General features: G+C 37.7%; 1 protein-coding gene across 8 annotated transcripts in view; it reads right to left on the reverse strand.

Moving 5' to 3' along the window:
• The window catches only part of LOC134792352 (uncharacterized), a 184771-nt gene that overhangs the window by 18573 nt on the left and 139315 nt on the right, over window positions 1-26883 (reverse strand). For 5 of the 8 annotated variants that reach the window (XM_063763628.1, XM_063763630.1, XM_063763629.1 and 2 more), the window contains exons 2-5: window positions 14477-14728; window positions 12940-13115; window positions 3259-3305; window positions 2813-2964 (exon numbers count right to left, since the gene is read on the reverse strand). In XM_063763628.1, coding sequence (XP_063619698.1) covers window positions 2813-2964; window positions 3259-3305; window positions 12940-13115; window positions 14477-14728 — 627 coding nt within the window. The remainder of the gene's footprint in view (window positions 1-2812; window positions 2965-3258; window positions 3306-12939; window positions 13116-14476; window positions 14729-26883) is intronic. The other 3 variants (XM_063763626.1, XM_063763625.1, XM_063763624.1) reach the window with 3 other exon arrangements.

The raw sequence follows: 26883 nt of genomic DNA on the forward strand, positions 1-26883 counted from the left end.
GATTCGTTACCAAATGAAGTAAGTATTTGCAAAATGAAAAAAAAAACAACATATCTAGTGTTCATTTGCAAACAAAAGAAAGCGCTTCAACGTTTATATTTCGCGATTAAAACTACACTTTTAGCGCAACTTCGCTATCGCTCATATTTGCCGCGAAAAAAATACACTGGCGTGCATTATTTAAGCACGCATTACATTCACACGAGCTTCGAGCGGCGGCCTGTTCCGGTGCGATCCCCGCGGTACACTGTAGTGACATTAAACTAATGATTTCCTATCATATCGTAAATAACTTCTATGTTTTTAAATATGATGCGTTGTCAACCAATATCGCGCGCGTTTTAGTGTTATGAACTTAATTTTTGGGTTGAAATTGATTATCAGCACGAGGGGTTCTTAAGCATTTATTTTTAGCGCAATCTATAGTAAGTAATATCTACAACTACATCAAACTGTCAAACAAAAACGGCCAGTAAAATGATCATATAATAAGAGCGCTGGTGGCCTAGCGGTAAGAGCGTGCGACTTTCAATCTGGAGGTCGCGGGTTCAAACCCCGGCTCGTACCAATGAGATTAGTTTTCAAGCGGACCCCATGCAGGCTCCCATGAGCCGCGTGGCAAAATGCCGGGACAACGAGAGGAAGATGATGATGATAATAAGATCAACAATTCACTAGTCCATTTGCCCAAAAAACGTTCCAGCATACTACCTTTCCCGTTAAGATAAAAACGCGATCCGAATTTAAGTTTTAAGTGAGTTCCCAGCCTAAGTTCCAGTCGACGAACTTTCCCGAAATATTCCCACCCGTTTTAAAGGCCTCGTCCGGACTCGGCCGCGCGTCATACTAATTGCTGGCAGTACATGTCAAAGGGCGACCGGCGTCGAGCCGGATGCACACAATACGGATGGGGGTGTACACTATGTGAAAATAGGGGGAAAGACGGCACATGTCTGGAGGCCGGCTCGTAATGAGTGTCTAAATCCACGGTTTTTTCGGTCGTAAGCACGGACTCAGGTGGAAAATGGATAATGCATGTCGACATCTGTACCGCTGCCCGTTTTTTGTTTAAAGTCCATTCACGGACTAACGGCTGGATTCGGGAAATGAATTAGAGAGTTACTAGATACGATATAGTAAAGATAATATATCTTTACTATATTGTATCTATTAGTTAATCTCTAATTCACTTCCCGAATCCAGCCGTAAGGGTTTAAGTTACACAGACAGCGGCATGTTGAGTACTGAAATGACAATGATGTTCAGTAGATTTTTTTAATGATGTAGAAGGCCAACGAGAAGACGAATCGCCTGATGGTAAGCGGTTACTGTCGCCCATGGACACCCACAACACCAGAGGGGTTGTAAATGCTTGCCGGCATAAGATGGCAATACGCTCTTTTCTTGAAGGTTTCTTGAGGGATTCGAAAGCGGTCTTTTCTCATCCATTACTTTGTTACTATTGAAACCACTTGACTCCTAAATTGTACTGTTCAAACTTTCGCGTTTATATTTATGTAAAAACGTTTCGAATATTATCAAAATATTCAAAAAAATTATGAGATCCTTTGTATTTAATTGAACGAAAAGCTTTTTAAAACAATCTGAAGACACTCAATAATATCATTGACGAAACCTTGGTAACCTAAAGTCTCTCATGTTCAGTTAAAATATATAGAGCCTAAGTAGCAAGGCTCGTTAAAACTGTTCATTAGGCCATGTCAAAAGCCCACGGCCCGATTCGAAATTTAAGATAAGTACCTATGTCAAATATCACGTCTAGATAATTCAAATTCAGCAAAACCATTTTTGCCTGCTCAGCTATCCCCATTTGCATTTCCTGCACGACTCAGGCCATGGATTAGATGTCAGTATCAAAACTGAAGTTTTTGTTTAAAGAAACGTCACTTTTGACACTGACATGTTCAATTCGTATCGTATTTAGACCAAATATTTGACGTATCTTGAAGTACGGATCGGGCCGCCAGTTATCTTTTGAATAGAAACAACCTTTAATGATCTATTGAATTTGAAGTAGCTGGTACAATTGGTACAAAATAACTGCTATGGCGTAAGCTTATTTTGTACTGTGCGATACGTATGAGTGCGATTGGAAAATACTTAGACATAGGTCACATAGGTAACCAATTACACGGTTCGATTCGAATGAACTCAATACGCCGAATCGAAATAAGTACCTATATCGGAAAATTGGCTGTATCTAATAATGACAAATATCACAACCTGCACGCCAATATCAATTTGTATAGTTAAGACAATGGTGACATTTTGTAAGTCGACTAGGCATATTCCGAAGGTTAGAAATATTAGGGTTATTGTCGCTGGAAAAATCCTAATGTACCGAACTACAGTTGAGCGGAGATGCTCGAAGAGCTGGATTTTGTAACAGATTTGTCTAACGTTAGCGCTTGATAATCTATCTAGTTACAACAGAATGTATCGAGGCTGCCTAGCGCTACATACCTATTACTTCTGTTTGCCCAGACTGTCAGAGAATCTACAACTCTTAAACATCTTAAACAATTGTGCAGACTTAAGGATGAATCACGCTAGAACAGTCCGGGTGGGGGCCGAGGCTTCCGACACTTCATTTTCTATGACAGGTGATCACGTGACGAGATGCTTTCTATTGAAACCTGACGCATCGACCCGGACCCGAAGAACCGTCTGAGGGACTACCGCGAACCACGTTCGACGTGTTGCCTCTCTGTCGCACTTGGAAATTCGTACGTAAGTGTGACATGGTTCGCAGTAGGCCCTCAGTACACATCTACCGTCCTCTAGCACTCACCCGCTGCGGCGGCAGGATCTGCCTCGGACTGTGGTGCTTCGGCGAACAGGAGCCGTGCTTCTCTTTCCTATGAGACTTGAGTCCGCGAAGCAGACGCGAGAACGTGGTCACCTTCTTCTTGGCGGTGCCCAGGCAGTTGTCTGCAGAGGAGACTGTTTTTCGGTTATAGAGTAATTTAATTTGTTGCTGCTGGTTACACTAAACATTAAGGACAAGTAGTCATTTGTAGGAATAATAACTAAGTTTATTACAATCACGGTATAAAAATGATAAATAAAATTCTCCTTATGGAATGACATGCAGATTCTTCTCTTAATTTTCCAATAAAATAGCCTTCTCTTAGAGTTAAGTAATATATAATGTAGATTATTTTATTCATTCTCCAATGAAATAGCCTTCTCTAAAGATTTTTGGGGTTAAATATTACTGTATAATAAAATACTCACCACTCGGGGGAAATTCGTAGAAATACGCCGACCGTGGACTCAAACAACTGTAACAAAAACAAAAGACCCGTTTTAGCCTATTCCTGATTATTATAGGTGTAGACACATATCACACATATATACGTATTAATTAACAAAATTTAATAAGTATACATTATTAGTAAGTCAAATTAATAGTGTATAGGTTATAGCCGGTAGTTCTTTTAATTAACATTCATAACATATTGCATTGTAATCACCGTAAACTGAAAAACGTTTTCCGGAAAAGCTAAGATGAGAAATAACTTTCAATTAAAAATCATATAAAGCTAAGAATTCATAATTTAGCACTGCAAGCGATCTCATAATTATAATCATTTTGTTATGTTCTCGTTCTACCTTATTCTGAGAGATGAAGACGTAGAGACCCCAAAGACGTGAAAAAAAAAAACAGTTCTATGGAACAGCTGATTTTTATCTTTTTTCTTTTCAAATAGTAAGTTAGATGGCGACATCGTCACTTCTAGCAAAAGTCGCCGGAGCCAATTGTCGCCATATCATAAAACAAGTCGCATTGGCCTGAATCGTGCAGAAAATGCAAATGTGGATAGCTGAGCAGGCAAAAATGGTTGTGCGGTATTCGGCGGTAATCGGTGGCTGTAATTAACGCCGCTAATGATTATTGTCGCGGGAGCGGGACATATAATTGAATTGGGAATGATTGATGGTTTTAATAGATAGACTAGAAATAAATTGTTTCCTGTGATATATAGTAGATTGTGAATAAAACACTAAATACTGGAATAAAGTTACAAATAAAAATCTCAAGAAGTATTCATTGTCCCCTTTTAAAATGATGCTTTTAAGACATTGAGGATAGCAAAATAATATCTAAATGATGTCAGTCGCTCATGCATCTCGCTCGCGCCGATACATGTACGGACATCATTTAGGTACCTATTACTTTGATGTCACAATGTAAGTTTGATTTCGTCTCAGTGACGAGCTCTCGGACGTTTACTTTAATAACGATCTGAACGTAATCGTACAATCCAGGCCACGTGTGTTACCAATGAAATTTCCCGAAGAATTAAACTATACCTACGGGGCCATAAGACGCTGCAAGTACGTAGGAGGAAATCTCGTTTGTTTAGGATGCGAGTAGCGACTAGAATTTATTTACGCCGGTAGGAAACTCAATCTTACTTTGTCTTACGTTTGTGCCATGTTTTACTGAGCTGCGATACGAAAGTTAAGCTCCTGGCTATTTTGTTGAAGCTAGTCGCTACCTAGGGATTACAATAAAAATAAATATCAATGAAGACGGATTCAGTACCTATATCAAACTCGCACGACGCGTCATATACTCGAAAGTGTAAGTAAATGGGACGCTACTATTATGTATTTAAGTGCGAAACTTATCCAATAGTCACAAACGTAGGCCCTCTGAACTATATGAATATTCGATATATTTCTATGTTAAAATCAATGGCTCTGCCTACGGTTGTGTTTGCGCTTGATAGCATTGATTTATCGGTCTGTCGTGGAAAGTTTAACAGTACTATTTTTTAATAGTTATTTGTTTTACAAGGGGGCAAAGTTGTTGTTTAACCGCTCGTGCTAATATTGATACCTGAGCAAGTGAAAGATTCTAAAATTGAACCACGAGCGTAGCGAGTGGTTCGAAAAATGGAATCTTGAGCGTTGCGAGGGTTTCAAAGCACGAGGGTTAAACAAAATTTGCCCCCGAGTGAAACACAAAATTTTTCACCACACCAACCCGAAGCAAATATTAAATGTAAAATATCAAACAAAAACAAACCAAATCAAATCCAAATGAATGTTATTAAATATTTATAGTCAATTCTACCAGCAAACATAAGAAAACAACTCAAAATTTGCATTTCATTACTTTGCCTCACATGTGAATAAGATGCAACTTTGCTATCAGTTTTTGAAGTGCAAAGTAAGCCTTTCCGAGCTGGTGTGGTGAAAAATATATTCCATGTATTCGTAAAACTGCATATAAAAAAGTAAGCTCTATCATGGTCTAATAAAACATGGTCTTCTATTCCCAGAGTGACACAGGCCTACGTCACAATAACATTGCCATGGGTACATTATACCTATGGTTAATAAGTTAATATATTTCTTTATAATGTTATAATTTTCATTTATATGTATTTTATCTTAAATTTTACAATAACACGTCATTTTTAATTATTCGTTATCAATGTCTTCCGATTCACGAAAGAAATTTCAGACGTTCGGGTAATTCTGTTTACACTACTGGCAACACAGGATAGCGCTGTCACATTTGACAATTCGGATCTAGATAACTTCATGCCCTGACCGTCATCCTTGTCAAACGCGTGTTAATTGTTATTTCCTTCTCGCTCAGTGTCAGCAGTCGCAGTGTTCTCCAAACTTTTCACGTCTTAAGCTTGGTAATTAATGTGTAACTGTGAATTAGTTTTTTAAACGTTTGTCTTGTATAGATAAATAAAGTTTAATTTAATACATTAGATTTGTTTTATTTTACTATGTTTCTACATGAATAACTTAAAATTAATGCCGTTAAAATAATTTTCACCGTTGGTTAAAATTCTCCCACATTTTAAAGTTTGAGAACCTGTAAACAGCATGATGACGTAGGCCTGTGTCAGTTAGGTCATTCGCGAATCTCGGAATAGAGTACCAGGCGGAGTATATTATTAATATTATTATACCATGAGCTCTATAATAGAATATGAACCGAGGTTTAAAAGAGAAATAATTATAACTATATGCCTAAAGAACCGACCTTATTAACTTGACCTCATGTTAAGTCAGAGAGGAATGAAGTTTATTGCTAAACACCATGGGCCCGATTCGGATTTTGAAATAGACATCTATTAGATATCTTTTAGACATCACCAAGATACGATAACGATATGTTTAAGATCTAACCTCTCAAATATGACATTTGCGCGATTCTGGAGATACTGTTGAACGATTTCCTCAGGATATGACTTAGAGGTCCAATTCACATCTAATAGATATCTTACGCTATCTAACGTATAAGTGACATTGGTTGCCCGAATTGCGCTGCAAAAGAGAACTAGTTGATATCTAAACTATAACGTATCTAGAATGGATCTAGTACGTGTCGTCTCTTGTGAATATCTTGAAGTTCGAATACGGCAGCATGAAATAATCACCTGCACTAATTGAAAGAACGATTGAATGACGCCTAAAAAATATTTATAGGGCTTCGTCTTCGGGAGTAATTATTATAAAAGAAGAAGAGCTTACAGTGTTGGTTTTATTCTCCAGTTCCAAACTAAAACAGCCAATGTTACATAAGATGGTAAAATTAGTTCCAAATCGGGAAAAGATTGAACCCGTACCTACTTATATTATTGATTCCTGAAGCCTAATAAGACTTTAAATCGATTAAGCCTAACAAAGTAAACCGGTTGTGAGCAGTCCCTTAGCTAGCGACAGACGTAACGAAGCATTGCGTTTATGCAGGCACTTAGATAAATCCTAGAGCGAAATGACTTGCGGTTCGAGGCTGAAGCGAGTAGCGTTGACGTTTTTGTTGCGAAAAAAATACTAAGATGGACTGAATAAACTTAACTATCTTTACGAAGTCACAGAGAAAAATGTTTAAGTAGGTAACTGAAAAAATTTAAATGATCATGTTTCTAAAGAAGGTCATACTCTGGATACTGCGTGACACTAAATAAGTTAAGAAACAGACATTTATACGTGTAGGTCTTGTAAAGACCTAGGCCAAAATACTCCAGTCAATGAAAGGCAAAATGTTTAAAAGAAAAAAACGTGTACCGTACCTGTGTGCCGTACTTTAACGATGACTGAAAAATAACTCTTAAGTCATGATTGTTATTTCTCTTTTACCTTAAACATCAGCTGAGATCTGCCTCTGAATCGAAATGGAAGTAAGGGCGTTACATTACACTGCAATTACCGACAACACTGATGCTATCCCAGCCCGTTACTCACTTCGGCTTCTTGCCTGCCGTTCCGAGTGTTCCGGCGCTATCATCTAGTTAGTCTAACTCCCGAGCGTGTGAACTGAGTAATGACTATTGCAAACAGCATTTATTAGGTTATAATTAAAATCTAATCGTGAAAAGGACGTCAAATCGCCTCTAATGCTGCTTCCACTTTATATCTCCTGTCTCCTGTCACTAATGTAATGATTTTATCAATTACGGTTGTGGCCCACGAGAATGTGTGGCAGCATAATTATATGTAATATTATTCACCCATATTCATAGCCGCATATTGCTAATTTATCTCCCATATTTAAAAACATTATTACCTACATATTGAGATGTTCGTGTTCAGTGGCTTTGTCACGCTACTTCTCATAATTAGCAACCCGAAACCTCTCAAACTTTGTCGGAATTTTTCCGAATCGGTCGACATCATTTTCAATATTTTAAGTGTAAAAACAATTAGTAAAACGCCGAAATAGTGTAATTTCATTAAACAACTGGTGAGTAAATGGCGTCAATTAAATATGTATTGGATTCGAGTGAGTGCAACAAGCACTAATCACTGAACGACGCGTGAATTGACAGGCGACTGACTGATAGTAGTGTTAATTGGTAACAGTTGATACATTAATTGAATAACGAAGTGTAATGGAACGGCTATTGGAATTTTCAGTCGTGTGAATCCAGTAAACCAGTTCGAATATAACAATGATTTACGTCACAAATCCTTAGTAAAATTAACGAATGAACAAGAAGCTTGCTCTATATCTGAAGCGAACTAGATACAAGTGCGAAGTAAATGAATAAGTTGAGACAGATGACTCCCTTGGGCATCGAAATTGTGATCCATAGGGTAACGCCAAAGCTGCCGCCGCTGACCTCATAAAGTCAAATCGGTTAAAGGTACTGCTTGTAGCAGTAAGTCCCTGTCTTTCTAAAGTAGCATTAACTTACTCTATCTCGTCTTTAGAATTTTTTGTTTGGCATAAGGGATATACATTAAACCTAAGCTAGATTTCTACGAGAACTTAAAAAAAAAATTGGTTTTGAACTTTTGAGCCTCAGGTGACTAAATTATTATGTTCAAAAATATATGAAATCTTTACTTACAGTTAGAGGCGTCAAGTTGTGGAAAGTATCTAGCATCTAAATATGATGTGTCTAATTTACAAACAGTCTCTCTCGAACTCCTCATAACGACTTTACAGTCATAATCTTGATATTATACAAAAAAAGTAAGCATTTCTTGATTGATTGGGTACAAATTGAAATTGCGGAGTTGCAACATCTTAAAATAATCAACCGTCCAAACCTATAAAATTGAAAACTAACCCGAATCGTTTCTTTCCATTATTTTAAATATCATAATTATGCAAATCAAATCACCGAATTATGTTAATAAGGCAAAGAACATAATTTTTCACGTCTGCAATTCTTGTTAATTGTTGGAAATAAGATTTGTGTAATTTGAAACTGGTTTTACATACGTTAGGAAACGAAATTAGTCGTATTAAAGCTCGAAATTCATAGTCGGTAGGCATTTAACTTTGCAGTTCTGAATATGAATGCGAAGCTTAACGTAATGAATTAAATTTACGCATTTCGCTGGCGTTGTGAACCTATACAGAATATAGGCGTAATACTCGGCAAAATTGAGTTAGATAGTAATTTACCTGTGTTAATAATAAATATTCAGCAGTTGACATGATTAAATAGAACAGATTTATAGCGGTACAATCTTAAATATTATTTAATCTATTGAATCAGTCGTCTGCAACAAAACGTTTTTAAGCGTAATCGACTTTTATCAAATCTCTTACAAAACGTCTGTTGTGTAGAATAAGTCATTATAACTGAAAGAATTTGCAGAAAGCCGTATTCAAGAAAATATATCAGCGTATAAAGTTAACAAAACGGACTTGGAAGTTGCTAGCGATGCCAGATGTTCCCCCCACAATCTCTCGAGTGTTTTCCATCTAACGCTTCCCAGTAAATCTGTACCCTTATCATCAACCCGGCACCGGAGAGCTCAAAATGCCTACAAATGATATGCGATTTCAGCACTTTCTACTTGAGCCATAAAGTCGCAAGCCGTTTGTAATGACAGCGTCGCTTAGTTTACTTCTCTCGGGTAAGCAGCTTTGCCTCAGCATGAATCGTAATTTCTGTGTTAATACACTGCTGAGCACAGTGTTTTTGGAACATAACCGGGCACAGAGTTTTACGCAAAGATGAGCCCATATGCTATACGCAGGCTAAGGGTAATTTTATTTAAAGACTTTAGTCGAGTTTCTTCTGGCTTCTACTCAAATACGAGTTGCGGAATGTTGGAGGCACTGTAAGAAAGTTAATTTTGTTTCACGGAATATTTCTGCTTGTTTTAATACAGAAGTTTTCTTCTGTCTGCGCTCCTAATGTAAACATAAACGAGTATTTTATATACTAAATCAAGTGGTATCCCATAAAAAACTTAATTGACTATTAGGTATTTTAACCAACCGAAAACTTAACCATATTTAAGTCATTAAAACACATCATAAAGATTTTAAATTGATAATAAATCAAGCAACCCACATGTACCGCAGCCGAAAGCATAAAACAAACGATATTTAACGACTAGAAAACATCTATGTTCACCATGGCTGATTTTACGAGGTAATTCATTAGCTCACAGAAGATCTAATTAGCATTGGACATGGTGGCGTGGGCGGTGTCGTGACATCGGCAGTTGTAGATTTCCCTGCTAACAAGTTTATGGTGTACAAAGCTAGGAATACAGTTTACGTGGAATGGCTGGCTTTTCGAGATTAAGCACGAGCTGTGTTCAGTGGGCGATAACAATAGCCTAGTTTCCTGGAGACAAGCAAAATTGTTTTACAGTAATAATTAAGTCGAAGCTTGTTTTAGTGCATGTACAGAATAGCTGATTTGACTCGTATATATTTGTATACTTATCAGAGCATGTCGAAACTCCTTTAATTTTCCTTTCATTTCAAATTAGCGTACCTAAGTACCTGTAGACGATTTATCCCAAGAGTTAAGGTCAACTTTAAACCGACCAAAATTTTTCTATGGGTCATGTCTTGTCAAAAGTCAAGGGAAATACGTTCATCCTCAAACCATTAACTTCTTTTTGCACTGCTGCTATGCTGTCCATGAGCTATATACTGAGAACATTTGTGACACAGGTAATGGATATTCGATTTGAGACACACCTAGGTCTTAAAGAATGCGGTTACGGTAGCCTATAGACACTTAAGACACTGCCAAAAGACCGTAGTGGCCGATCCATAAAGAAATGCTGCAATTATTTTATAAAACATTTTGTCCAGAAAACTTATTTAGTAACCATACTAAATTAGCTGCAAAATGAAACCGTTGATTTAATTTCAGTGCTAAATCCATCAGCCAAGTTGCGAAGTAATAAATAATATGTAATAAAGTAATATAGTGTCACAGCGCACTGGTCATGTTCGCTTCTCGGTATGGAACGGGCATGTCCGTATGTTTATTTTAATTTATTTTGAAAGTGTGAAATAAATGACATGCGAGCTAAAGTGATATAGTATTTCATTAGGGACCATTATAATTAAATTTAAGTATAATTGACATTAATTTTCGGCATAAACAATCTCGTAATGTTAATTGCAAAAAGCAAATTGTACTTACTGATTGCCAAGAAGCAAATGTTACGGGAATTTTGAAAACGATACATTTTAAAACATATGTATTATTATGTATTGTTATGATCAGAAATATACCAATATTTATTGAGTGAAACTTAGATATCGAAAGAACGATCGAAATGAAAATTTAATGTCAATTTATTTAAATGACTCCCAGTATCCTCTTAAAGCTTACGCATGTCTTTCAAAGCAACATGTATTCATGCTTCGATCTTTCTATTGACGTACCAAGAAACATGTCTAGTCGAAATGAAAATAGCCCCACAAATCACAGTATATAAATATATAAAACCGGTTAAGCATCGCGAACCGCGTTTATCACTGCTGGGGCCAACTTAAACTATTCAGGGTCCAGAGCTTCTGTCGCCAATCGAATGTCTGATTTCAATTTAGATTAGCCTTTAAACATGCAGCGTAAAAGCTTATCTAACAAGTACACCTGTTAAAGTCAAAATAATTTATGGGCAGCCCCATGGCAGTCTCGTTAAATTGCCAATGGAAATAATCTGACCGCGAATTTCCATACACAGCGGTATAGTCGTATCGCGCTTTGTCTTTTTCGCTCTATTGTTATTTTATTTGGGAGATATTTATAAAGCCGATTTTAATGGACCGTCTGTTAGTTCAATTATAATATTTACCGCTAGAACGCTTTTATCTTTATGGACTTCTATATTTGAAACATTCAAATCTAGTCTAAAGCGTTTGACATGGAATACTTAAAAGGAATATGTATCAAACTTGATTTTTATCGTTATTGCTCGTAATAAAATCGCTCGTCTTGCCATGTTTTATGCTAATTCTACAATATTTGATGACATCGAGAATAGCTATTATAGGGATAATGTCATTATCCCGTATAATTAAGTTTTAATATTACCTCTGACGTTTCGAGGATGTCAATGACAATGCCGTCCTATGATGACCCATGCAGTCATCGAACGTTTCCCTGGTTAAATTCTAAAGGATCCGACCGCGCTTAAATAGCTAGACGTTACAATCAGCAGCAGCTGCAGAGAAAAGGTAGAAAAGAGGTTAGTATGCAAATGTGCTTAGCTAATGGTTAGTATTGCTAACTGTACATTTCGCACAGGAAGTCTGAGGAACTTACCCGATGAACCGCCGCTTGCCGCGCCCAAGCGCAGCGCACACTCACAGGATTCAGATTACACCAGCATTACTGCTTCAGTCACGCGGCGTGACATGGCTGCCGCAAATGACATACTCGATGTTGCTGCCCGGATCGGTCATCGATCGGTGCAGTCGGCAGCAATGTCGCGCTGCAATACTGCTTAATGCTGCTGCTGCATTAGGGCTCATTTAGACGGTGCGAAAACTCGCATGCAAGTTTCATTACATTGCGTTATTTGATCGGCCGGTCGAATTGATGTAACCTCAACGGTCCGCAATGTAACTAAAATCGCATGCGAGTTCGCGCGCTGTCTAAATGAGCGCTTAATGCTGCTGAATGCCTTATTGCAGGAAGCGTCAAATTTTATATAGATTACTCGATAAAATTACCTTTTCGCTTCCTGCAGTAATCCATGGCTAGGTAGATCTTCATGACTTCGTGCGCGTATTGTAGGTACTTAAATATTATTATATTGCTACTTACATGCTAAGCGTTGAAGCGCTGGTGGCCTAGCGGTAAGAGCGTGCGATTTGCAATCCGGAGGTCGCGGGATCAAACCCCGGCTTGTACGAATGAGTTTTTCGGAACTTGTGTAACAAAATATCATTTGACATTTACCAGTCACATCTTGATGATGGAAAACATCGTGAGGAAACGGGACTAATCCCAATAAGGCCTAGTTTACCCTCCGAGTTGGAAGGTCAGATGGCAGTCGCTTTCGTAAAAACTAGTGCCCACGCCAATTCCTGGGATTAGTTGCCCAGCGGACCCCAACTCCCATGAGCCGTGGCTAAATGCCGGGACAACGCGAGGAAGATGATGACTACACGCTAAACGTCACAGTCACAGGACAATAAACATCAGTAAGTTAACTCACCTCTGATAATTATGCTGCTGGTTATGGATGAGCGGTTGCGTCGGCTGCGCCAGCAACAGCTGTTTCTGCTGCTGTTGCCGCTGCAGCATCTGCTTGCCGAACACCCCGTAGCCGAAGCCGTAGATATCGTCCTCCTCCTTGTCGGTCAGGCAGCTGGACGGCTGTTGAACATAAGACTAAATTGGTATGTTATAAAGTACTAGGTTAGATGCGTGGGTGAAGGTTAGTGGGTAGGAGCTTCTATAATTCCATAAGCCATGTATCATTTGCTAATTCTTTAACTGTTTGTAGTGTCTAAGTCATTCCAATTAAATAGTTAAAAAGCCGTATTCGTATATTGTTTATAGAACAGGAAATATCTCAATATTGATTGGACATTTCTTGCATCTCGATTGCATCTCTATATAAATAATGGTGCAAGGTAGGTAGCTGCGTTGTGAGTAATACCCAGAACACAAGCCTTATTGAGTTTACTGCGAGACTAGGTCGATTAGTGTAAAATTGTTCCATAATATTAAAATAAAAAAATATTTAATTATTATTTAATTTAATTTTAAAACTCGAATGCTCTTTGAATAATTTTACGGTTTAGACTCACTTGTTTTTAGTCACTCGCGCGACATGTTTCGGAGAGCCTAGGTCTCCTTTCTCAAGCACTAACAGTGCGAGCAGCGTTCACGACGGCCGTGTATCGCTTACACACAAGCTGTAAGCGATACACGGCCGTCGTGAACGCTGCTAAACAAGTGAGTCTAAACCGTAAAATTATTCAATGTTAGTATGTCTCACAACAGTTTAAATTCGAATGCTCTTCCTGGAATTCAGTTATGAAAGTCCTAAGAAGGATAATAAAATGTCGGCTTGTGAAATTATAGCATGCTGAAGTATTCATAAAACTACAGAGCTAATGGGGAATGTTTTATTTTATTAGACAGTACGAGGTTACGTGCAATGATGGTTAGGTGAAATGGTTAGTGGAGTGAGAACCAGGGCTAATGAGGTCAATGATTATATACGTAGTGTTATAATGACTAGTCTAAATAAAACTAAATGGGAATTTTATTACCAGGGATGACCATATTTCATTAGGTAATTTCAGGATGTAACAAAAGATGCTACGAACAGCAGTAGAATACTATTAAATCACACTTTTGAGAAACATTTAAGTAAGTAAATATCTAAAAATACAAACCCTGAATTCGCAGTAACCGCGACATATTGAACCTCAAAATACACATGTATATTTTGACTGACGACGAATACATTAATTGCTCCTGTTACACCGGAAATAGCCATCCATTCATCAATAAACTATAATAACATGCACCACTATTAAGGGCTATTTTCAGGAAATAACATGTATTATGATTTATGATTTAAATAAATATGTATTATGCCAGTAGTACCTACGCACTCCTGTCTACGTAGATAAAAGTAACTCACCGAATCGACATCGTTTGACATGAACGAAAACCGGCTGACGAATGAAAACGGCCGAGATTGTGTAAAAGAGAGAATAGATAAAGAAGACACTCACCGAGTATTTTCCTGGTACATAAATCGGCTGCGACAGACTGGTCGTCAGATTGTTCAGCGCCAGCGACCCAGGGCTGGCCGACGGCGGGGTCTGCGGGGTCCCAGGCCCGCCCAGGACCCGCATTCGAGGAGACATCTCCTCCCATTCGTGTCTCCGTAACTCTTCGAGGTGGTCGAGGACATCCCCGTAGTGCGTGGAGAAGAGGTCTGCGTAGCGGGACGCTAGGCCTTCGAGGTAGCCCCGGTCTCCATCCTGGAAAAAAAAGTAAGTAAGCATACTGATTCCCAATGTACTGTCTGAATTGTTTTGGCTAACATCATCTGATGAATATGATCAAGTGATGTAACCTTATCCCTACCTATAGGTATATTTTTTAGCAGGAAGTGTAGCGAAACGCTACTGGCCGTTTGTAAAAAAATAAAATGCATATTTGCGATTATTTTGAATTTAAATTTTGATGGAATGTTCGAGAAAGTAAAATTGAATTTGTTTTTTGGCAGATGGCTTGTGAATTTTGTGTGAATAAGTGATTTGTGCTCCCGGGTTGTTTTTAACCAGATTTGATATATAACCCGAAGTTTTTAAAGTGCGCGTAAATCCACGGGCGGAAAGGCTCCTCGTAAACAGTTGGCCATCCAAGCCGTGCGTGAATCGGCGTCAGGGAGCAGACGCTCCTCGTAGACAGTTGGCCACCAAGGCCGTGCGTGTATCGGCGCCGGGCACTGATGAAGTGAGGTGGCCCCATCGTTACCGTCCCGTCTACTGCCTGCCATCAGCGCTCTCCAGGAGGCGAGTGAGGTTTACCTCGTCAGGCCTGTTTGAGGACACCAACTTGTGCGCCATCCATGCTATATGCAACTGGATTTGGATCCAGCTGCCGGCACCCTTGCGTGTGCTTCCACGTTTGTCCCCTTTACCCTTTGTCCCCTTTCCTAACTGAAATTCAAGACTGCAATATCTAAATTTTAGCGATAGTTTTTCTAATCCCAATTTTTTCATAACCACCTAATTATTGTGTTTTTGTGCCATATTTTTGTTTCGCCATTTGTTAATATCTGTGATCCGCATACCCCTTCTTTTTTCTTCCTACAACTCCTCAAAATTCAAAAAAGCCTCGCTTGACGGGCGGTGTAAACAAGCGGTTCAAAATTTAGGTATCATTCGCCAAATTGTCAACCATCATCGCCCATTATATTCGCCTCATAGATACATCTTTTTCCTTTCCAGCGAAATTCACAACCGTATTCTTTTTTTTTTACCTTTCATGTTTACCAACTGTGCGGAACGCAGACAAATTAGTTTAAAACGATCAATTAGTTTTTTTAGTGGAATTTGTGAAAATTAACAGTAACAGTGAAAGTAACAGTGTGTAATTTTTTTTGATAAGTGTGTAAAATTATACGTGATCTGCAAAAATCAATTGTTTTTACTGCAGAAGGTACTAAAATTTCTTAGGTATTAGTATGGCTAGTGCCAAGTCTTACGAAGAAAGTTATAGGAGGGGATAAGGGTGCCAAGTGGATTAAGGGCTTATATAGAAAGCAACCGGGAAAACGCTAAATCTCTGAGAAATAAAGGAAATTACAATACATCTGCAAAAGAATGTGAAACTAAAGTTGTAAACTTAAATAACCAGTGTTGACACTTCAGATCCAATTAAATATTTTAACATAATGTTCACTAGCTCCTATTATCGAGCATGGACTAGAATCCCGGAAACTCAAGCAATTACTACCAACACGGAGAAATTAACAGACTGTAAAAAGCTAGTAATTAGCAATAGGTACCAAGAGACCTATTTGGGTGAAATAATTCCTTCCTTCCACGCAATTTCCGCTTGAAACCCGAAAAAAAGGGGCAAAACGTTAAGGGAGGTAATTAAGGATCAAGGTCTGAGTTAGGGATTTTAAAATTGAGAACGTTTGACTGTTCAAAATTAAGTCGTCGACCTAACTAAACACGCTTTATATTTTATAAATATAGGTAAAGAATATTAGATATAAATAAAAAACAAGTCATTCGATATAATTGGCTGGATGGAATGGCACGAAACGCTTTTATGCCAGCAATTAATAATACTATTAAACGTGAGAAACTCACTGAAACTATACACCTACGCCTGACCAATTAAAAGAGCAATTACCGTGCCCGCGCCCTAATAAGAAAACGCTAACACTCGGTACACAAGTTAAAACAAATATGAATCGAGAGAATTGACCGCGAGGGGAAGCCGCAAGGAAACTAAAATAAACAGTCGAAATAATCTCAGCGCAAACGCAAACGAACTCTTTCATTAAGACCTTGGAATAGGCTTCCTCCAACAGACTCTCTATTTTGAACAGTCTTGTAAATCACACATAAGTATTCAGTAGCATTCTATATATAATTTTGTACAAAAACACCCCATGTTTAACCCTGGAATTAAATGTTTGTTGACAGTTAATTGTCATATATGAGTAAACGTATCTAGACGAATTTGACGATAGCTTTCTCTCCCGAGCGTGACCGTCAAGTCTACTCTACGATTGCTGCTCAGCGTAACCTTGGCGCAACAGCACTAAGGGCCTACCGCGAACCACGTTCGACGTGTTGCCTATGTCACTACGCCGACTGTCTGACTATACGCCGACGCTCAAAAGACGCTATTGTGAGGTCTCTCGCGCCAATTCCAATAAGTGACCACAAATCATCTTAGAACATCTATTAGGAAATAGTCTGTGGTCCTGGGAACCGAAGACGTGGACCGCGGGCGAATAATTCCTCGGTCCCGGATAAACATTGCCTCCGTGGAAATATTTCGGTTTGCGCCTTTATCTGAGATGCTTGCGTAAATAAACCGAGAAATATTAAAAATATTTAGGCCACCGATTTTCATTTGGCCGTGGATATAATGAGTTTGATAAAGTCGAGACCGTTTAGCTAGACGGTGAAAAATATTTTTCTTTGAAAGATTATTATTCTGGGTACATATATTATGTATGATAGTGTACACTGTACAGGTATGTATGTAATCCCTACTAATATACATAAATGCGAAAGTACCTAACTGTGTCTTTTTGTTAGCTCCTCTCGCTTAAACTGCACAGGTTTAGATGAAATTTGGTACGGAGATAGTGAGAGGCTTCGGGAAAGGACATAGGATAGTTTTTATCAATCATCATCATTTCACGCAGGCGAAGTTGCGGGCAGAAGCTATTCATTTATAACTGCCCTTAGACCATTAGACACTGCTGGTGGAATCATAGGATGTTATACAACAGATAGGTTAGTAGAATGTACGGGCCCTAATTAAAAAGCAGAAGCTCTAATTAAAGTAAAAATTCTGATATGTTCCTATTTATAAAGGTCTAATGCCACTCAAAGAAAGGAGCATATGGAGCGAAAATCAGCTTGGCTCAAGCCACTAGCTACAAGATCATTTTCGAATGCCGGCTGAGAAATGATACCTAGGTACTAGGTAATATAATTGGATTCTCCGCCAGCTGAAGTGCATGAAAAAGATGAGTCTCACCTCATATCATTTTATTATCATTACGTTCACGGTTACTGTTATATCCGCGTTCCCGTCTGCGTCAAGTGAAAATAGAATCGCAAATGCATCAATGGAGAACCGCACTTAGAATTCAACCAGCGGCCGCACATCGAGTCAAAGATGGCCGGGGGTTTATTTCCATTTTTAAATGAGAGCGGCTGAGAGCTTTGTCGGCTTGGAGTTTGTGCTCTGCGTTTTAAGTGGATTAAATCGCTCCACGCTCGTAAAACCGACAAGTGCTCGAGCTAAGAATTAAAGTAACGGTTCGACTTTTGCATGAGAAAGTGCTCGCGGGACCTCGCTCGCTTCGCACTCACTCCGCGCAATTTGATGCGGAAAGGGCTTATTGTTTTGGTGGAAATCCAGTTTGATTGAAAGCTTAGCTGAGAGCAGCTGCTTTGTGAATACTCAATGAAAGAAGTTCGCAACACTTTATTCGTGGAAGGGTTCTTAGTCTGATTGCTTATTGTAAAACACCGTTTTCATCAAGTACAATTGAAAACTAGCCACTGCTAATACTTTGCTTAAAATGCCCTTAAAATTGAATTAAGAAAATTTAAGATTTCTTACTTAGACGAGCATACTGGAATACTTTCTCTTTCTCATTTAGGTAAACATTCCTGAACGAAAATATTAACATTATTTTGTGGCTATACTTAGACTCTAGACCTTACTTCATAAGATCTTGTACTTGTTGTTGCCTTCCAATAATTCCACAGCAGAATATTATTTTTGTAAATGTGTCTTTAAATATAAAAATTTCATCTCTGGAATAAGATTTTGTAAAAATATCAATAAATAGTCCATAACGCTTAGAAGCATAGCGCGGTTGCTGTTCTTGAATTTTAATGGTATATTTAGACCAAGTCCAGTCGTATAGCGAATAGAAACGAGTTCATTGGATAGTCTGCCAACGACAGCAGGAATGTTTACGAAAAACAAACCGAAGAAGAAAGCCAATTCAAGCGAAACAATAAAACCTAATGTCGCTGTTCGATTTCATCTAAATAGTTCAAATGGTTTTGAAATAGATGCGTCCGTTTGGTATCTGCCGAAGATTCCGGATAAAGTGAATAGTCAACCGACAATATTTTACGGGATACTGAATAGCCAATTGATGAAATACCAAACAAATGCAGCTGCGTAAAAATAACACCCGCGTAATGTGACTCGCTTCAGCAGCCCATTTCTCGGAACTTTTTTAATTAACCATACCTTTGTCGCAAATTGGACAATATCAGTCGGAATTGACAGCTGTTTCGAATTTCGAATTCAGCATCCGTTAGCTAAATTATATTACAAACAAGGAAGACAATTTTCGAGTATCCCGCGGAAAGAGTCAGAGCGGCGAAATAATCGATTCTGGCGGCGATGGGCCCCGAAACGTCCGTCTGCGCCATCGAACTTTACTTTAAAATGAGTATAAATTGCAAAACTTGGGAATTATTTGCGTCTCGCTTCCATGGCAATTTACTCCGTTTTTCCTGAGTTTCATTATAACAAGTTTAATTGAAGACCGCGTCCGGTACATAAATTTAAACTTTTGCCGTGCATTTAAATCTGCTTACGGTAGTTAGTTGTTCACGAATTAATGGCGGGTAAATGAGTTTCCAGTCCACTTTAAACTATTTAACATCATAAATAGGACTAGTTAGTTTTAATAGAATATTAACTTTTATTGTTATCTTGCATATTAAAGCGATTCGTTTACAACAAGGCTGAAGAAAATTGTGAATTGTGCTGCATATGCTTTAAAGTCTTAACTATTCGTATGCAACAATTATCATTAGTGATAATTGTATGTTTTAGAAAAAGTTGCTCTTCCTTCTTTTTTTTTTACTTGTGAAACAAACAGGCAAAATAGTACAACAAAATAATTAATTACATTAATATTTATGTTTGCTCAGAAAGGACTTAACTCATTAGGTTACTAGTGTTACACTTTTGCTATGTAATTTGTTTTACATCCAAGTACAACTTCTGCAATCCAATATAGTGTATATGCTTACTATAAGTACACGTTTTATAAATAACCTTGAACTATTATTATATTAAGTATAATACAGTATTTACAGCACAGGTTCTCTCCGCAAGGAATGCGAAAGTACCTTTTATGTAGCAATTTAAATGTTAATAAGATTTAGCAGCAGGTATAAGGGGATGTCAGCAAGAAGCAACGTCTCGTACCATGATTAATGCACATAATGATTTTATTATTGCATTAAGATACCGGTTAGGGTATTTATGGCCGTGTATAATTATAAGACATTTTATAAAGGGCGTCGCGATAAAACAAAATTATTTTCTGTTTTATAAATTTTTAAATGTTGTGAAAAACACAAGGGAAAACCGTACAATTACACAAGGATGAATGTATCCCACATTTTAGACACCATGTCATGATCATCTTTCTAGACAAAATTGCGGGCCCAATTTTCATACTCTCATTGAGTATGACATAGGTTATGCCAATTAACTGTCAAACAAGTAATATGGCCCATAGTCGTTAGGCGAGCGTCCCAGTTAAACGCAAAGCCAACATATTTAACAGCTTACTGGTTTTGTTTTCCAACTTGAACAAGAAAGGGCTTCGGCTAGTCCCAATGCGAGAGTACGAAGGACTACACATAACCTACGTTTGAATTTCTTCGCAGATGTATGCAATTTTCCTCACGATGTTTGTCTTCACCAAAGAGGTTGTGGTAAAAATCAAATGACATTCCGTACATAAGTTCTGAAAAAATAAATGGTACCTACAAGTCAGGATTTAAACCCTCGACCTCCGAGATGAAAGTCGGAAATCAGATCCACAGGTCACTAGGTACCACTCCCAAACCCGTTCAGACAAATACAAACTTGCGAATAATTGCTATTAAAAAATATATGATGAACATGTGGTCTATTCATTAGTATAAGGCTACTTAACTATGCTCATCATGACCAGATGCAACTTTTAAGGCCATGTCATAAAACAGGTCCCGGACGCTTTATTGTAAGTAGATGGCACACTCACGACAAAGAAGGCCATAAAGAGTAAGTAGTGTTCGGGGACAATTATTATCACCTCGACTTTATGATGTCGTTTTGGGCAAAAGGTACTTTGTCGGATGTCAATAAGGCGATAATGGCATAAAGGTGCAATTAGAAATCTTTGTGACAAAGTGGTAGCTTTTACTTGAGAACGTCGCCGGTTTTGGTGTAGCATTATAACTTATAACGGTTATTGATGGACAGGTTATTGTTTATAATTACATATAGTTTAAGCATTACATTTAAATTTCGAAAGACATTTTAACGGCTGCGTCGTAACATTGCTGACAGTGGGTAATAAATATGACCTTGTGGAATGTTGACAGTACGTAATAAATAATACGAGAATTCCATAACAAATAAACAATTTATTAACCTGAAACATCCGTTAAGTCATTACTTATTGAGAATGAAGGTATTAAAATAACTACTTTCGTTACGTTTTTCTGCTGCCGTTATTTTTAGAGATCGTTTAAGATTAGGGTTACCAGATCACAGGAATTTTCCTGACATGTCAGGAATTTTGGCCTTTTGTCAGGAATGGGGACGGAATACGAAAATGTCAGGAATTTTTTGAATTGATGACTTTTTTTATAAAGTACCTTTTTATGTACTTAAATTAATACAAATAATAAATTTAATAAAACTTAAATTAATAAAACGCGGCTATCGGCTCAATCGGGTGGCCAATCGCTAACGGCTGAATCCCCCCCCCCATCAGGAATTTTGTCAGGAAATTCTAAATGTGTATCTGGTAACCCTAAGATGGCATTCGAATGTCAACAGCAGCTGCATTACTGTTGTAACATTACTGCGGCGGCGTTGATTTCGCCGCTGTATCTGTCAATTTCGTTGATAAAATGAGTGACATACGCCGTCGCATTACTGCGCGAATATGACGTTCAATCCGTCACTCATTTTATCAAGGATATTTACAGATACAGCGCGAACGTTGGAGCGAGACACAGCGATCGGACCTTTTGCCCCTGCTGCCGATGCCGTCGCAAGTCGTGGCCGAGCCGTAATGCAGCTGCAGTTGCCGAAAGTCACCTTTAAGTAGCCCTATTGGAATATCATTTTCAATTCTTGTGCTTTAGTTCCTTGTTTTACGCCTAATATGGCCTGACTTTGCATGCTGTGACAGTCCAGCCAGTTGAACCAACTATTGTTCCGAGTTCACTGAACTGGAACCGCATTAAGGTTCTTAAGGTTCCTGAGATGTTGAGGAACTTGTAAGGTTTAAACTAAAAATTGTACAAAAAAAATATGGCTCTTGAAATTTTTGTGCTATCTACGCGCTCTAATTTGATGTTGGACATAACACGCTCAGGGGCCTAGGTGAAAATCGTTGATAGAAATCGCCAATAGAAACTTAAAAAAAATATATTAGTTACATGACTTTTAGTAGCTTCTGCCATCCCGGCACATTTTTTCCAATCGCTTGACGATTGTCGATGTTCGATTGTTCATCTTGTCATCACGAACTCGTAATTGTGAACAGCTTTAATATCTTTAGACATTTCAAGGACACCACTAAGTTAAAAATATAAATGTTGCGATTCTTGTGTCACTTTAATTCCTTGTTGGACATAACCCGCCCATTACATGCACGTTACGTACCGTGGCGCGTCTTGTTAAATACGCCCGTGACAGTCCGGACAGACGCTCAACTAGTACTATTGTGCTGAGTTCAGTGAACTAGGACTGCGTTAATTGAGGTTCTTGGGACGATACCGAGTACTAGTATTTTTAGATCGTGTGCTACCTTAGTAAGATTCGTCCACACGTAGTCTTGTTCTTGACTAAAACCTTTTTTTAATTGTTCCGTAACGGTTACCTACTTGTAAAAACTAACGAGAAATTGACGTCTCACGTACAGGACTGCGGCTGCATTTCTTAGGTTACTTTTTTGTTAAATAAATGTTAAATTCTTCTTAAAGAAGATACCCACTGCGGTGAACGCCTGCGGTGAACAAACAGCTGCAAAAGTGCATAGCCACATGAATAAATTCTATTTATAAAGTAATTTCTTTAGCAGCTCACTGTCTCACTGTACAATACCTATAGTCTGTTCGAGATCCTGAAAACGGTGAAAAATAGAGATACTACTCCTAAAAATACGTGTGATACCTCATTAGATTCGTCATGATGCCTAGAAAAATGTATTCTAAGGGATTTTTTTTTTAATTATTTTTATTAATATTTAATACCTTTAAAATTATATTTAATGTTACGCTTTTTCACGCCGCGCGAGTTTCCCGAAAATGAGGCGCGGAGGGCTGTGTTCAGCGTCGAATAAAAAGTATAACTAATGGAGATGCAGTTCTGCAAGTATAGAATGTTTTATTGGAAATACCCTCCCCTTTTATAATATTAATTTTGAGATATTGAGGAAATAAAAAACATCTACTTTTTCCCCCTTTTTCTGTTTATAACTTTTTATATTTTTTGTGTGCTAATACACGCTCGAATACATTTTTCTAGACATCATGACGAATCTAATGAGGTATCACACGTATTTTTAGGAGTAGTATCTCTGTTTTTCACCGTTTTCAGGATCTCGAACAGACTACTATGATAAATGCGTAGCATGTGCCTCTATAGGTAATTTCAAAGTTAATTTTGATACAAAACAGATAAAAAACTATCTGATTAATTGACTAATAAAACAGTTGATGATCCAAGAGAACCCGTTAATTAGAATTTACTATTATAGAATCTCTAAACCAATTAAGGAGCCTGTAGGAACACGTAAATTATTTTTTACAGTCTCTTGTAAAGTTTACAAGAGCTTTAGGGCGTTATTACAAACCGTATAACATCCGCGCTGTGGATGTATAATGTAATAATGTGCGGTCACACCCGCAGCAACTTCCAGCAATGTTATTAGAAGACTTTAGTGATAAAATAGATACTACACTCAAAATGGCTGAAGTCACAGGAATATACATAAGATAGGCAACTTTTGCAAATTAGGCAAACTTAGGCAAATTGGGATCGTAATTCACGAGAAAGGTAATAATACTAATAATAATTACTGATTAGCTATGTATAGGTATGTATAATGTATATCCATAAGTATATTTTCAAATCCTTTAAAATCGGAATCGGACAAATATAATTACTTAAATAAACAATTGAATAATACTCGTATTCCTAAACCCAATCAATTTAGTAGACAAACAACGTACGTCTTTAATAAATTATATTCTCTATTGTTCAATTCACTTTTACGAATTACTAAATGGAATAAAAAAACAGTAAACTAAATGTCTAAATCGATTTTATTCAGCAGCTTCTAACCGAATAGAGAATACTATTAAGAGATCAGGAGTCTAAAATAGCGGGCGGGACGCGCAACAAGAAATGCAAGAACACAATCAAATGGGCAATGGCGTGCTATTTAAAACCGACATTAGAATCGGATAATCGAATGGAGTGTGAGTTTATATCGATTCGAATTTTGTTGTATTATAATGGTAATTATAATTAAACGATGATATTCTAGTTCCTTGGACTTGGACAAAAATACTTTTACTGACCTACATCAAAGAAAATTAAATTATTAATAAAATAAACTTTGGCGAAAGTAATAATTAAATTCAATAAAGGCAAGACAATGGGCAATGGAGTGTCCTTTAAAATCGACGTCATAATCGCATAATATAGTTAATCTCGTTTTGTCTTATAATTGTAATTTCAAAAAAACGTTCATTTTAAATTAAAAAAAATTGTACATGGCAGCTATTATTTCGGAACTTATTTTTTTCTCTCGTCGAAACCAGCTAACAAATATCCAGTAGGTAAACCTTTACTTTGTTCGATTGTAGCCAATCATTTAGCTAACCACTAACCAGGTCTAGTGAATGGGGATGTATAATAGTTGTTGAGCATTTTGCATCTTAATTAGTGTCCGACCGAAGTTTCGGTTTCGGCAAGATTCGGCATAAAACTCATACTTCGGCCGAAGCTTCAGTTTCGGGCAAAAAACTGCCGAACCTTTTGGACGCACCTGTACTTTCTGTACAGTGTATTTTCGATAGTGTTCGACCGAAGTTTCGAAAAGAAAATCAGCTTTTGCTCGGACAAAATCTATGTAATTTAAGTACCTAGCACATTCTTAGTAGTAGTCATTGAGCCAGCAAGGTCTGAATGAGGCTGCTCGGCGACGAACATAAATCCGCTGCTGGCACGCGGAACTCATTGTGCATTTGTTTTGCACGGCGCTTCTATTTCGGTGCCGGTGAACGGGATCGGATTAGCGATTGCAAATCCGTGAACATTTTTCAAATCCGGATTTTCGGATTTTGGTTTGACCGAAATCCGAAGTTCGGATTCAATCCGGATTTTAAGAAAGGAATATGTGGCATAAAGGCAAAGTGAAACAAACAATCAAATTAAGTTGTTTTTATTAAAAATAAAAAACAGAATGCGTACACTGCTACGCCAATAACAAAATCTTTAAAAAACAATAAAAACAAAATACATACGTACACTCCCAAGTAACAAAAGGTTCTATAACTAAGGCATTTTATCACCAAACAGTGATATAGTAGGCCTATAATGGTAACCATTGTGACTGCTTGTACTATAAAGGTTTTTAACAAAGCGTTTTGTTTCTATAAGATTAAAGACCTTTTAAGTACTATAATTTAGCTCTTATTAGAACGCTTATAGAATCATACAAAGAATCTTTAAAGTGCTGCACTGTAATAGATATGCAAAAAGCGATTATGGTACTATTTAATACTATAGACGACTTTACTGATGCTTTTATGAACCTATTTTGCACTAATAATGCGTCAAAGTAACTTTTATAAAACTAGTATTGTAGCAGTATCGTAAACACTATTAGAGGATCAATCTGCACTATAAAAGGACTTTGCACGACCATTACGTAACGTTTTAGCTTTTTAAAAGCTCTCTTAACATCGCTATAAGGCTAGAAGAGTTCTCTAAAAGTCATGAAAGTTTTTCTATAGTGCTATATAGTACCATAAAAGTTACCTGGTACGTTGCTAAATAACTTAAATCGTAACTTAAAAAATGGCTGCTGTTTTCTGCCATAATAGCATAAGAAACAATGGCGAATGAACTTATTTAATATTTTAGGCACCCACGACGCAAGTATGATAAAAAAGATCACTGGAATCGTTTACGGTGCAAAATAGCACTATAAACATGTTTCATTGGTTACTTTTATAATTCCAAATTGCGACATAAACGTTGCAGACAGCACTATTTTAGTACTAAAGAGCGTTCTCGTCACTTTTACATTTGAACCATAGAGCTGATTTATCACCGTGAGAGCCTTTATGTAATGTTTATAGAATAAATCAGTGATAAAACTAGGGCCTATCTGGGGCTTTGTAAACGTTTACAACACCATTATAGTGCTAATCATGAACACTAATTAGCACGCTCCAAAACGTTCTCAGGACTTTTATAGTACCAAATTTTGTTACTTGGGCTGCTACGCCAATAAAAAAGCGGACGCGGGGCAAGCATACAGGTGCGAACGAGTGCGCGACGCGCAATGCCCGGCTGGCAATAGCTCTCCCGCGTTACCGCTTCATGTGCACCGCTTTTTATTTCGCATTAGCATTAATTTTGAGCAAATTAGTACTGGTGGGAAAAAATCCGAAAAACCGGTTTTTTCTTTTCAAAATCCGAATTTTAAAACGGATTTTCAAACGCTCCGAAATCCGGATTTTTGAACTTCGAATAATCCGGATTGCAATCACTAGATCGGATAAGATCGCGTTGCGGTTTAATGTCTCCGTTGCCATGTATTATTTATGTTTTTAAGTCTTGGGCTGCCATTGTTTTTGAGAGTGACATCGGA

Source organism: Cydia splendana, chromosome 7 (assembly GCF_910591565.1).
Source record: "Cydia splendana chromosome 7, ilCydSple1.2, whole genome shotgun sequence".
NCBI lineage: Eukaryota > Metazoa > Arthropoda > Insecta > Lepidoptera > Tortricidae > Cydia > Cydia splendana.